This window comes from Rhizophagus irregularis, chromosome 1 (assembly GCF_026210795.1).
Source record: "Rhizophagus irregularis chromosome 1, complete sequence".
NCBI classification, from domain to species: domain Eukaryota; kingdom Fungi; phylum Glomeromycota; class Glomeromycetes; order Glomerales; family Glomeraceae; genus Rhizophagus; species Rhizophagus irregularis.
The window spans coordinates 3,598,740-3,612,946 of NC_089429.1; the positions used below are offsets into that span (position 1 = coordinate 3,598,740).

The window sequence follows — 14,207 nt, forward strand, 5'->3', positions numbered from 1 at the left end:
AATTATTTTCAAAAAAAAAATGTTAAACATTTTATTAATAAATAAATTTTTTATATTAAATATTATATAATTATATAACAATCACTGGATAAATACAGACCAAATTTTTTTTGTTAATGATCGACATTATGCATTACTATGATTTTTATCAAAAATCATTAACTAAACTGGATTTAGTGAAATAAAACAAGCCAAATAAAAATAATTTTTTTTAATCATGAGTTTGAATATGACATTTTTTTTTATACATATTTATAAGAAAAGTTTCTTCATTTGAAAGGATTTTGAAGTTAAAGTTGGCAAATTCTTTAGTAATCGTAATTGAAATTTTTGAATTAATGTTATAGAATTTAACTTAAATCCTTCAAAAACACAAATATTCATTAATGTCTTCTTTAATATTAATGAAAATAACAAAGTTGAAGCAGTTTTTGAATCAAGTATATTTGAATTAAACAAAGCTGATGTAAAATACAATGAAAACTTTGAATCAAATAGTGATAGTAATTATGACGAATTTGAAAGTGATAATGAAGAGAATAAGAATGATGATGAAATTGATATATTTATTGAACAAAAAAGACTCAAGATTTGACCTCGTGTGTATTAATTGATAAAGTAGATGGTAAAATCCAAAAGTATAAAAATACAGAAAGCTTTTAAACATTATGGCAATTAGTTGGAGTGTGGCAAATAGATAATAAAAAAATTTTGGAAGTAAATTGATCTTTAGAAAAACTAGGTGTTTGTAGTTATCATTTTAATCATGATCAGAATAAATTACATAATTCAAAAATTAAATAAACATCATCTATGGCAGCTAGTATTCTTCGCAGACGGAGGTGTCTATTTTGTAAAAAACTTTTTTACTTTTTAGTCAAGGAGATACACTGGTCGAATGACAACATATCAGAGAAAATTCAGGTACCCGATTCTTCACTAATTCTTCACAGATATATATATTATACAATCCCGATACTTATTCCCGATTGGGCTCAGGTTCTTGTTGCATTTCTGGATACAACCGGGCATAAATACTTCATAAGTATTGGATTTCTATTGGTGAAGAATCGGGTTTCTGTTATTTTACAAATAAACGCCCAATATTTACCAAATTAATAACTGAATCTTTTGAAGTTTTAATAAACTATAAGGTGCAAATCGGATAAATATTATGTTAATATCGGATTTCTGATATTTTACTTATATTTATATAATATTTAAGTATTTATTTGGGTTATCATAAAGTATCGTTAAACGATACAATACACGCCGGGCAGTAATTGAAATCACGATATTTCAAATTGTTTTAATCAATTTATTACTATTCGTTGCAATATATTATATAGCAATATACTAATCAATTTTACAGTAATACATTTGCTTGCTATATTTAATCGTTGTTATATAGAAATAAACTACAAATCATTCTTGCGTAATAAAAATATAAACTACAAATTATTATTAATATACGTGCTCTTTTAAATCTAACATTGCATTAATGCATTAATTAAACCTGTTCATCAAGTTCGTTAGGTTCATCATTAATATTATCGATATTATCGATCTCATCTTGTGGTTGTACGTCGGATCCGTACGACTGTGATATCGACCAATCAGGGGCACCTTCAGGCGGTTTTGACTCGTCGATCCACGTTTTATCATCATACCAACGATGTCGTGAAAGTTTTACATGACTTATTTTCTCACCAACTCGGTCAGCCAAGCGAAGTAATTTACGTCCCTATAAAAATGAAAAAGAGATAATAAGCAAATGTATACAATAACTATACAATTGTTTTATTTGATACTTACGCGACGTGACCTCCAGGGCTTGTCATAAACATGAAGAACATGTTTATCCGTTTCAATTTTATTCTTAGGACGAACATGATCTTCGATTTCTTTTTTGGTGAGCTCTTCATCAGTTTCAGAAACTTCATCACTGTGGAATCCTCCTTCATTAAATATGGTTTCGCAGTCTTGCACCATTGAACTTCCCGAAGATAATGATGACGGTTGAAATTCTTTAAGCGAGGCATCATTAATATTGAACATATGCTCGATGCCTTTCTGACGTCGCTCTTTTTTCTATTGCAATCAGATATTAGTGATTAGGATAGAAAGGAACAAGATCAAGGATTTTAATTTCATATTTCGGATGTCTTCAGTACTTACATCTTTTCTTCGAGAATTCGTTCCTTTTCTCTTCTTTTCAAATCTAGTCTTATCCGGATCAAGGCTAACCATCCAGCTTTCTCTACGATGGCGGTGTAGATTCTGTAAGACCCATTTCAATTCTATATCTTTGTATTGAAACCTTCCGGTCAAGACTCTAGCGATCTCCTTCATGATGTGTTTTGAAACGTGTGGTGCAATTTCTACCCATTTTTTGGTATGATCCAATTGCAATGAATCATCGAGACCGCTAAGCATCTGCACGACCTCATCCTTAATTTTATAAAAAAATATCGATTAAAAAATTTTGCTGAATAACCAATAGTTACTTGATACTCGCATGGAACAACTTATATTGATCTTCGTCCATATCTTCAAGCAAAACCCGAGCACGTCGACGATATCCAGTTTCTGGTTCTGGCGTGAGTGATGTATTTTGTCTACTCCTTGGAACTGGTGTTGTCTGAGGGGTTGATGGCCATTCAGCTTGTAGGTCGTTCCTTGTTTGAGATTTCTTGAGGTCCGAACTTCTTCCGTAAGTGCAGTGATAGCTCTGCTTAGGGCTTCGATATCTGTAAATTGAAATCATGACATTATATTCAAAATATGTAAAATAAAAAACATAATTATTATATTATAACCATACCATCGATTCTATTATATCTTGTAGTTGAACACCCTCCTTGTTGACTTGGTGAACGACTATCTGAATAATTAGTCCTATTATGTCTTGTAGTCGAACGTCCTCTTTGTTGACTTGGTGAACGACTATCTGAATAATTAGAATAAGAAGAACATCTAGACTTGTTCCTTCTTGAACGATAACGGTGACGACGATGTGGTGACATTGAGTTTGTTTGATGATGGTTGTAAGAGGTTAAATTTGTTGTAGATAAGCGTCTTAAGCTTATTTTCTTAATTTTGAAAGGTCTTCTTCCACGCATTTTTACCAAAATTTGTTAAAGGATAAAAAAAAAACAATACAATAAGGTAAAAGACGTTCTTTTATACCTTTATTTATTTCCACAATTAAAATATTATGATTATTAATAATATTTTTTTTTTTCCTATAATTAGATTAAATGTAATGATTACGATTTTTTTTTAATGATTTAGATCAAAGTATAATGATATGGCAGAGAAAAAAAAATCAGTTCGTGGGAAGAAAGGGGTCTTTATATATATTTTTTTTTGTCATATGAGGACCGATAGGTCTGTCGAAAGTAACGAAATAGTCTATTAAATAAGCTTTTTTTGATTGAATTTTTTTTTCCTTTTTTTTCATGCCGATAAGTCTATTGAAAATAACGAAATAGTCTATTGAAGTATAAGCTTTTTTTGATTCAAATAAAGGAACTTATATTGATTTAAATACAATAAATACAATAAATTGATAGTAACCTAATATGGTCAACAATGTCAATTATCAATCATACTAATATATCCGTTCATCGAAGAACCGGAAATTCATTTTTAATAAAATTTTTTTATATTATTATTTACAATGACGAGAAAATACCGAAGAACAAAAGCTGTCTTTGTAAAGAAATCCTATAATTTTAAACAGAAAACATCAAATAAAGTTCCGTGTCATTGCAATAAATGTAAAGGTAACATGGTTGATCCACGTACAAAAAATAGTCATAGTTTAAAAAGGGATATTAGACCAAGAGGAGTTATTGAAGAAATTATAGATTTAAATCAAGTTTCATCTGATGACCTAAACCAAGATACATCGGTAGACCTCTTGAATGATCCAATGGAAATAGAATCACATAATTCAGATGATGGTCATCATGAACCTATTGTTGATGAGGAAAATTATTCGTTTCTTCCCAAAAAATCGAAATCATCAAAAGCCAAATCGAAAGATAAACGAAAACATATCGGTAGTGGAAATTCCAAGAATGTATCATACCCTATTGTTGTTATTGAACAAAGTATTTCAGATGATGATACTAGTGATGCTGATGATGAAGAAAACGATCAAGTTGATAATGACTTTGATCCTATCGAAGAAATACCAAATGAATCTTCATCCGGCTGGTTTGACGCACCGGAAAATACATACGGTGATGATCCAGAAGCCTCCTTCATTGATTTTACTGAAGACTTTCATTGGATTGTTTTATGGATCTTATTATATCGAGAGATATAAGTTATCCGACGTCACTACCGATTCTTTAGTCAAATTTTTTAGATATCTTTTGGTTCTTTTGGATGCAAACACGTACAATTCTTTTCCTACATCTTTGTATATGGCACGTAAAAAACTTGGCGTCTGTGCTCATATTGTCAAATTCGCATCGTGTGAAAAGTGTTGCAAATTGTATAATGTAACAGAAGTATCAACTAACGACCCTTACCAAGTTCCAGCCACAATTCATTGTACCTATGTAGATTTTCCGGATCATCCGATGGCAAATCAAAGAAAAAAGTGCAATGCTACACTTGCTAAGAAAGTTCCGGTTACTAACGGAACAATCTATCGACCTTCTTTAACGTTCCCTACTGTTAGTTTAAAACACCAATTACAATTAATGTATAATCGAAAAGGATTTGAGAAATTATGTAGAAAATGGGCGGACCGTAACGATTCTCAATTTTTGAATGATATTTATGACGGAAAGATCTGGAAAACCTTTCAGGATCATCGTCAAAATATACCATTTTTCCGGAAAGATGTCTCAGACCGCCACTTAGGCATCATGTTAAATATCGACTGGTTCCAACCATTCGATAATTCAACTTATAGTATAGGAGCTCTATATGGTGTAATATGTAACCTGCCTCGAAATGAAAGATTCAAGCCATCAAATATTTTGACAATGGCTTTAATTCCGGGGCCAAATGAGCCTAGTTTACATCAACTAAACCATTATATAGCTCCCATCATCGATCAATTAATCGAGTTATGGAATGGGATTGAACTATCGAAAACATACGAAAGCTCTACCGGAAAATCTATTCGAGCCGCAGTAATATGCTGCTCATGTGATATTCCAGCCGCGAGAAAACTCTGCGGTCATATCTCTGCGCGAGTGGCTTGTCATAGATGCTTAAAAAAGGCTCAATATGATGATCGAAATCAACCGAATTTTGGCGGATTTGATGATATTGATGAATGGTTTGTCGAAAGAGATATCAACCAGGTTCGAAGGGATGCGCGAGAATGGTTGAATTGCAATACTAAAGATGCTAGAAATAGTCACGTCCATAATACTTTAGTACGGTGGTCAGAAATGTATCGACTTCCGTACTTTGATTCAGTGCGATTTCTCACAGTGGATCCAATGCATTGTTTGTTCTTGGGTATTGCTAAGTGGATCGTGACCAGACTGTGGATCGAGGAGGGCCGATTGACACAAAAAGATTTAGAAACAATGCAAAAAAGGGCAAATGCAATAAAAGTTCCAGCAGATATCGGTAGAATTCCCTACAAAATTGCTACAGGGTGAAGGCTTTTCAAGGTTCACCGCTGATCAATGGAAGACTTTTATCTTAATTTATGCCACTTCCATAACATGGGATCTGCTTCAAGAATCGGATAAATTGATACTCGCCAATTTTGTCCGTGCATGCAATATTCTTGTATGCAGATCTATAACAACGAATGGGTTAGAAGAAGCTCATAAAAATCTTCTAGAAGTGGCAAAGCTCATTGAAGAAAATTACGGCGCAGAAAAAATTACGCCGAATTTACATTTATGCTTACATATTTGCCATTGTGCGTTAGACTATGGACTATTATACGCGTTCTGGTGTTTCAGTTACGAACGCATGAACGGTCTATTAGGTAATTCCAGATTTCCGAACTTATCAATATAATTAAATCAATTTATTAAATAGTCTATATTTATAGGATCGTATCATAGCAGTAATAGAAGAATCGAACCAGAATTATTAAAAACCATTCAATTCAACTCTCTTCTTGATCAGTTTTCTTCATGCGCCCAAGACCATCAACATTTATCGACTTGTATCACACTAATTACACCGAAAGAAACTACCGGCAGTCTTGTAATTCATGATGAAATTAATGGAATAGATTACCGGGAATTTTTATCAATGTCTAGAAACGTGGAAGAAATGGCCGGAACGGGTTCGGAACCTTTTCCAGGTACTTTTCTTAATCCTAAAAGGATAGACACCAACCTTTCAAAAGAAGTATTAGATTTGTTGGTTGAATATTACCGCAATGCCTATGGAAAAGATTTCGCAGCACTATCAGATATCCATGCTGCTCCTTCTGCTATACCGGTATTACCAAAAGTGAACACTTATGGACGACTAAAAATTGGATCCGAAGTTTTTGGGTCAATGTATTCTAAAAGGCACGTCACATCGGCCAAAATATTATCCCAATTTCTCCATGATAATACTAAAGATACTTATCCCGGTATTGTTCAATTTTATTTTGAACATATTATACATTTTCCGGAAGGTTCTGTAAATCATTCCCTAGCATTTGTAAAGTGGTACCTTCTGGCAGAAAATCACAAGACTAGATTTCATTGCACAATTAATGGCGATGAAAATTTGTGCAATATAGAACTATGGAAAAAGAATTTTATGATCTTAGCAGGGATTGTATTATCCCCGTACATAGTATACTGGGTCGGTTTGTTGAAGGTTCTTTTTCAATAGGACGAAAAGAAACCTGGAAATATGTGTCAGTAATACCGATCAATAGAAAGTTTCATATTTAAAATTTATAATAATACTGTAATATCAATCATGTTTTATATTATGAATATTATAAATATACAAATAAATAAATATATAATAATTATTATTAAACCTTTAAATTTCTCACCGTCTAATATCAATGTTCTATCAGTATTATTATCGGACATGTGATGTTTTACCGATGCTTATTTATAAATTAATGACAGATCAGTGACAGATCGGGTGTTTATTTATTAGTCATCGGGAAATCCGGAAGGTAATCAATTTGTTACTTATTATCAGCTGATCAAATTTGATATACGTTTAGAATCTATCGGCTTCTTATATAATAGAATCAATAGGCCTATCGGGATACTGATTATTTAATGATAAAAAAAATAAGAGCCGGTTAAGAACCGAAACCTGATTGGTCCCGATTCTTAACTGGCTCTTAATACACCGATTCTTCATCATTTGACCAGTGGATGGTTGTTCAAAACATTTCCGAAAATTATTAGAAAAAAATATACAGATTATATGTAACAGACAACATACATGTCCTGCTCTTAGGGAATGTGATCCAGTTTGTATACCTACCTTTGAAGATGTTAAAAATTCACGTTGCATTTATTCATAATGTTATGAATTGAAAGGCGACCACTTTCATGTAAAACCTAGTAAAGAAAAAATATTGGTAACCTGTGTTGATCAAAAATATCATGATCAAGATATTAAAAAAAATTTGCACGTTAGTTACTTTATATTAAAGATAATAAAGAAATGGAATATCAGAAAAGAATTCTTGAAACTTTTTTACCTTTTTATTTTCAATATTTAAATAAAAATTATTTAGACAAAATAAATACAAGTACAATAAATCAAACTCACACTGGTCAAAAACCAATATATCAGGTACATATCTGATACATATCTGCTACCTAATATATTGCACTGGTAAAAAAATGATTTATCCTACACATATCTTACACATATTGGGCACTCAAAATGTAGAAAATAAATGTACAAATAATATACATATAAATACAACGTATCGGGTACGTACCCGATATGTGTATGATATGTGTATTATTTGTGTATGATTTTCTACATTTTGAGTACCCGATATATGTAAGATATGTGTAGGATATGTGTAGGATAGACCATTTTTTTACCAGTGTTGGTTTTTGACCAGTGTCAATCTTATCATTCTTTAATTTTATTAAAAATCCCTACTTTTTTTATAGTTTGAATATTGATACGTTTAAATCAGATTCCAATCTATCCTAATGAAAAAGAATTAGAAGAAAAAGATTTTAAGAAATTTAGAGAAATAGCTGGTAACAAATTGTAGCATTTATACGAACATTTAAAAGCTAATTAAAAATACCTTCAATCACCAGCTGGTATTACTAAATGAAAAATATGCACTTTTAATCATATAAATAAGTTATATTTCATATTTTTTATTTCACATACCACCATTTCTCCCAAAGTGAAGGTGCCCTGCAGGAATATTAGGATGTTCATATATATCGTAATCAATATATGTGAGATCTCTTAACCGAGGTGGAGGACGAGGGGATGTCACTTGTCTCGACATTTTTCACAGAACCTCTTGTTAATAAAGAATATGATTCGTTTTTGGCTGAAAGAATTGCACAAGGATGATTCGTTTTTGGCTGAGGGAAGAATATATTGATGCGTTTCCTACTAAGTTTTTAAAAGTTTTTTTTGAAAGAATGTTTTTACAATTGGAATCAAAAAAAATAACATGATTTAATCAGAAAAAAATATTACAAAACCAACCTTTAAAACAATCTAATCCTCAAAAAATAAACAAGCCCATTTCCTTTTTGCTTTCAGTATTAGTAGGATACACTTTTTCTTATTTTAATCTTTGACTTTCTACTATATTAACATCTTTGTGTAGACGACCAAAATTAATTTCTTCACTCTATTCATTATTGACAAAATGTTCAATAATTGGACATACAAGTCATCATGAACACCGGTTGGAAAAAACTAGAATGCAAAACATTGATCCTACAAAATGATTAATAAGAGGAAAGAATATGTTTAATTTAGCTGTTATTGATAATATAAATTTCAAGGAGATTAGTTTTAGTTTCAGCAATATTTACGATATAATGTGTAGAACCTCACAAGTTCACATGCAATCTTAAGGATGGTATTCCAATCAACATTGCTTATACGGCTATACCCATTAATAATATGTCTGAAGAAATTAGAGAATTGAATGCTAATAGTACCTCTTTTTGGAATGACACTAGGAATGCGTGTAATGCAAAATAAGATTGATTGTATTTTTGAGAAGTTATTAAACTTCCAGATAAACGAAAGTGAAAATATAAGTTATAATAAAAACTTGAATATTAAAATGATTGAAAAGGAAATTATTGCTCAATGTGAGTTTGGGTATTTAATCCCACCTCCTAACATAGTTATTCTAACTCCTACCGGCTCTCCAAATGATGATAATGAGATTTTTTGTACTCATCAGGAAATTTGTTTAGGCATAATTTAGTGTAATATTTCGAAGGTGGTGTAAAATTTCAAAATATTACACTAAAAACGTAATATTACAAAAGTTTATGCTCTTAAATTTAAATAATTATAGTAATTTAAGAATATCTCACTATCTACTGATCCAATCAAGACGATCTATAGCTCATTGGAATCAGCTCATCAAGACGAATCAAATGGTGGTAAAATCGCATCTTTACGTTCAATAGATGGCTTTCTATTAATTTAAAACTTTATTGTATACTATAGAACGTTCTATCAACTGTAGAAATGCGATTTTACTACCATTTGATTCGTCTTAATGAGCTGATTCCAATGAGCTATAGATCGTCTTGATTGGATCAGTAGATAGCGAGATATTCTTAAATTACTATAATTATTTAAATTTAAGAGCGTAAACTTTTGTAATATTACGTTTTTAGTGTAATATTTCGAAATTTTACACCACCTTTGAAATATTACACTAAATTCCGCCTAAACAAATTTCCTGATGCTATACAAATGTATAAAGAAGAATTTTTGTTAAATGACAATAAGTATTTGAATATTTGTGTAGATAAGGCTATTTTTAGGAGGTTAATTAAATCACATGTGTGATGGAAAAAAATAAGGCCAATATTAAGCCAATGGCATACTTTGAAAGAAATGCTTAATGTTATACTGACCATTTTTCAAGTTATGGGATCTTTCATTTAGCTACAGCAATTGGAGTTCAATTTTTAGATAAACTTCAGGCTATTGTCGACTATAGGTCAGCAAAAAGAGTATTGTAATTGTTATAGGTTACTATTAGAATAGCAATTTACATTTATGCAAAAAAGAAGAATATCGGTATTGAAGAAATTTCAGATGGCCCAATAAATGAAAACATATGTGTCAAAGCTTGGTACTACTATTATAAATATTTTGCAATATGAAAAAGTCATCTCATCAGAATTTGCATTGGTAACTATGAATTACAACATGATAGTCTAACAGCATTCTCGCCTCTTTTCCCTATCGCAGAAAAAATAATTATACAACCTCTGTGGTTCATTTCCTATCAATTTTTAACAAATATCCTAATTTAGAAAAAAAATTCAAATATTGTGCTTCTATTAATTTAGCAAGAAAAGGTCATTATTCAGCTTTTGATGAAACTCTTGAAATGCATGGGGTTGGATATATTAAACCAAATGTAATCTGAAATGTTGTTGATCAAAAAAACTTAAATCTTCAAATTCAAACCACCTAAAACGAAAGGGAAAGGATTGATACATTATTGAATGAGTTTTTAGATCCATACAATTATGATAAAAAAGATCATAAAGTAAATAATCAAATTGATCCTCTATGGAAATTGATAGATAATTTAGTTGAAGTATTTCAAATAAGTAATTATAGGGAATACAAACTTTTCAAGAAGAATCCACCTTCACAGTTAACTCCAGAAGGATTAGAAGAATTAAATAATGCTTATAAAGAAGGATTGAAAAGGATAAAGGAAATGTATCATTAAGAAGTTATTAAAACTGAACAGATAAATACAAAAGGAAGACACTATTTAGAAATACTAGTTAAAACAGACATAAGATTAACAAAATCCTCACAAAAAAAAAAAGCTCTCGAAAATACCCCTCATTCTATATCACATGAAATTTCACAACAACAATTATCTTCTAAAAATTCAAATAGACAATCAAATATACCAGAAGAAGAAAAAGAAATATTAAATCCTTTGTTACTTAAAAGTACAGTACTGACAGATAGAGCATCGAATCGGAATGAGTCAGCTCGAGTAAAACGAGTCAAGAATTTTTTGACTCGAAGAGTACTCGAGTCGAGTCGGGAGTGAAGTTGCTCAAGTTAATTTGAGTCAAAAGTTAAAGTGCAGGCCAAAAAAATTATCCATAATTTTACCCAGACCGTTATAGTCGTAGTGCCGGCAGGAATTACAAATAGGGTTCAGCCGGCACTATCAACCACGTGATCCCGGTTGACTCGAGTCAAGAAATTTCTGACTCGAGTGCGAGTTCAACTCGAGTCAACTCGAGTTACATGAGTGCGAGTCCAAGCTCTACTGACAGAAAAAGAAATTAATGATATCCTAGAAAATCTGCCGTCTACATGGAATATTTAAAGGGTTAAACGTTATTATAATAATAATAACAAAAAAACAAAAGTTTTGAAGTATAATAAAATTGAAATTTTGACTTCATATAAAAACTATCAAATAAACTTATTTCTGTAACAAAAGTTTATCGAAAAGAAGCACTCCCATTTATTCAAAACATAAATAATAAACTCATAAATTTTCAGACTCGCGAGGACTTGAACAAATGCACCAAAAATTTCATAAACTTTATACTTTGTATGTTTTTTTTAACAAAATTTTTTTAAAAAAAAGGTTACATAAAATATTGTGCAACTAGATAAATCGAAATAATTTGTTGAATAGTCATACTAAAATATATAACTAAGGACTTTAATATGATTGAAGATTTTTTATTTAATGTCATACAAGATTTTTTTACTAATAAAATTGTGTAATGTGGAAGGACCCTGAACAATATATATAAAGGTAGGTTTTGAGTTTGCTTAACCAACATATAAAAATTTTTCCTATGTGAGATTTATTATTGCTTATTTGATAACATAATTTTTAAATAGTCAGATATAATTATGCGTAGCAGAGTACTAAATTATTAATAGTCAGATATATATTTGCGTAGCAGGATAGATTTTTTTAATATATATATATAATATAATATATATTTACATTTTTCACATTAAAAAAAATTAATAAAATATGTAAACAAAGTTATAAACATGTTTGTGTAAAAAAAATTTACTATTTTTAATACAAAGAATAAGTTAATTGTATACGTAATACAGGAAACATTTTTAGACGTGATTGTGTAACGTGTTTTTGATAAAACAAATACGCGTCCGCGTAACATTAAAATTATAAATCATATACGCGTCTGTGTAACAGTTAAAAAATATATATTGAAAATGAGAGCAAGAAAAATAAGTGGTTTTCTGTTTTTTTATAATTTTACACTATAATTTTTGTAATAATCAATAAAAGTTATTTCATTTTTACTTAGAAAATTTTTTAAAAATATTTTTTTTGACAAATTTTACAGTAAATTTTAATTCCGCGTATTGGTGGCGTTACAAAAAACATGAATAAATCCATAAATATCTATTCAATCATGATAAAAATTTATATGTAAGTAGATTCGAACCTGCTGAACAACTTTACTTAAGAAGGTTTTGGATGTTTCCTTTGACTAAAGTGCCTAAATTACGCTCTGAAGTCACAGAACAGATATACGAAAATATTAATAAGAAACATTTATAAGTTGTATAGTTGGCAAATCATCAAGTTGTTTCAAATTGAGATTTTAAAAAAATCACGTGATATATATAACACTAATTTGCGATTGGTTAAAAATCAAACTATATCGGGAAATGTTTTACTTTATTAATCATCAATATTTTCAAAAATAAAATCTGGAACAAATCTTTCACAGCTTTTTTTCTTTTTTTAGCTATTTTTTGACAGTGTTGTGCTTGTCTTTTTAGTCGTGCCATGGGAAAAAATGCTATGATCTGCATTACCTCTCAGCCAGTCATAGTTCTGGTCTAAATTATAGAATTTTGTCAAATTCTGGCCAGAATTAGATGTTTCAAATCCTACCATCTATTAAGAAAATACCAAACTTTGCAGGCTAATAACTTTTGATCTAGATCACCAATCAGGATAATCTCAACGTCATTTTATAGTTTAAGTTAGTAACAATTAAATTATGTTGAGTTATTTTAAATATATGCATCCAAAATATTTTTATTAAATTTCTAATTTGGACAATTTTATTTGATGAATTGTTGTGTCTCAAACCGTAATATTACAAAAAAATAATAATAGCTTTATCCATACATTATTTCAAAAATTTTTGTTTTTTTAGTTTTTTTTATATACATATTTTATAAAAAAAATTATATATAAATATATATATGTCATAAAATAAATTGCTTAGCAGTGTAAAAAATTTATGGGTTAGATAAAAGTTTGCTTAGCAGACATGAAAAATATTTGCTTATTGACCTTAGTAAATTTTGAATTTTTTATCTGACCTATATTGCTATATATATATTGTTCAGGGTCCTAATGTGGATTTGTCTGGTGATTGATAATAAATTTTAATTATTGAAATTTTACCAATAATATAACTTTTAAAATCAAAAATTGTATGTATTTTTATATATTTTATGTACAAGTTTACTTAAAATATTAAAATAAGTTTTAAAAGTAAATTTTAAGAAAAATTAACTTTTTGATTTTTTTTCTTATTTTATATAGATAAAATCAAATTTTGGATTTATAACCTTTTTTGATGCCTTAAATAAACTTGTAGAGCATATAAAAATATATATAAATAATATGAAAAAAAGTGAAAATATATAAAAAATATGATAATAATCATATATTTATATTTAAAAAATATTATTTATATATAAAAACAATTATTTAATAAATAATATGAAAAAAAGTGAAAATATATAAAATATGATAATGTCATTATATTTATATTTAAAAAATATTATTTATATATAAAAACAATTATTTCCAGTTAATTTCTAATTAACTACTGGCTTAATTTTTATAAAATTTGATTTATTTAAATCTTTTTAATTAAAAGTTTTATTTTCTAGGTGTTTTGGAATAGAGTTTATTTAATTTTAAAAAGTATAATAAATTTTTAATTTTTTAATTTGTAATTTTAAGTAGGGTTTAAAATTTGTACACACCTGCGCATGTACGCATCCCT

General features: G+C 29.3%; 4 protein-coding genes across 4 annotated transcripts; 2 read left to right on the plus strand and 2 right to left on the minus strand.

Moving 5' to 3' along the window:
* Positions 1-1,510: 1,510 nt before the first annotated feature.
* OCT59_000737 (uncharacterized protein) lies at positions 1,511-2,767 on the minus strand (the record flags this gene model as incomplete). Its single annotated transcript, XM_066139068.1, has 4 exons — positions 1,511-1,744; positions 1,816-2,091; positions 2,179-2,451; positions 2,564-2,767. 4 exons carry the CDS (start codon positions 2,765-2,767, stop codon positions 1,511-1,513), a joined length of 987 nt encoding a protein of 328 aa, XP_065988506.1.
* A 40-nt stretch (positions 2,768-2,807) lies between these two features.
* OCT59_000738 (uncharacterized protein) lies at positions 2,808-3,122 on the minus strand (the record flags this gene model as incomplete). The annotated part of the gene is made up of 1 exon (XM_066139070.1): positions 2,808-3,122. One exon carries the CDS (start codon positions 3,120-3,122, stop codon positions 2,808-2,810), a length of 315 nt encoding a protein of 104 aa, XP_065988507.1.
* A 560-nt stretch (positions 3,123-3,682) lies between these two features.
* On the plus strand, positions 3,683-4,336 carry OCT59_000739 (uncharacterized protein; the record flags this gene model as incomplete). The annotated part of the gene is made up of 1 exon (XM_066139071.1): positions 3,683-4,336. The coding sequence occupies one exon, from the start codon at positions 3,683-3,685 to the stop codon at positions 4,334-4,336; it is 654 nt and encodes a 217-aa protein (XP_065988508.1).
* Positions 4,337-6,246: 1,910 nt separating this feature from the next.
* Positions 6,247-6,686, plus strand: OCT59_000740 (uncharacterized protein; the record flags this gene model as incomplete). The annotated part of the gene is made up of 2 exons (XM_066139072.1): positions 6,247-6,577; positions 6,655-6,686. 2 exons carry the CDS (start codon positions 6,247-6,249, stop codon positions 6,684-6,686), a joined length of 363 nt encoding a protein of 120 aa, XP_065988509.1.
* Between the last annotated feature and the right edge of the window lie 7,521 nt (positions 6,687-14,207).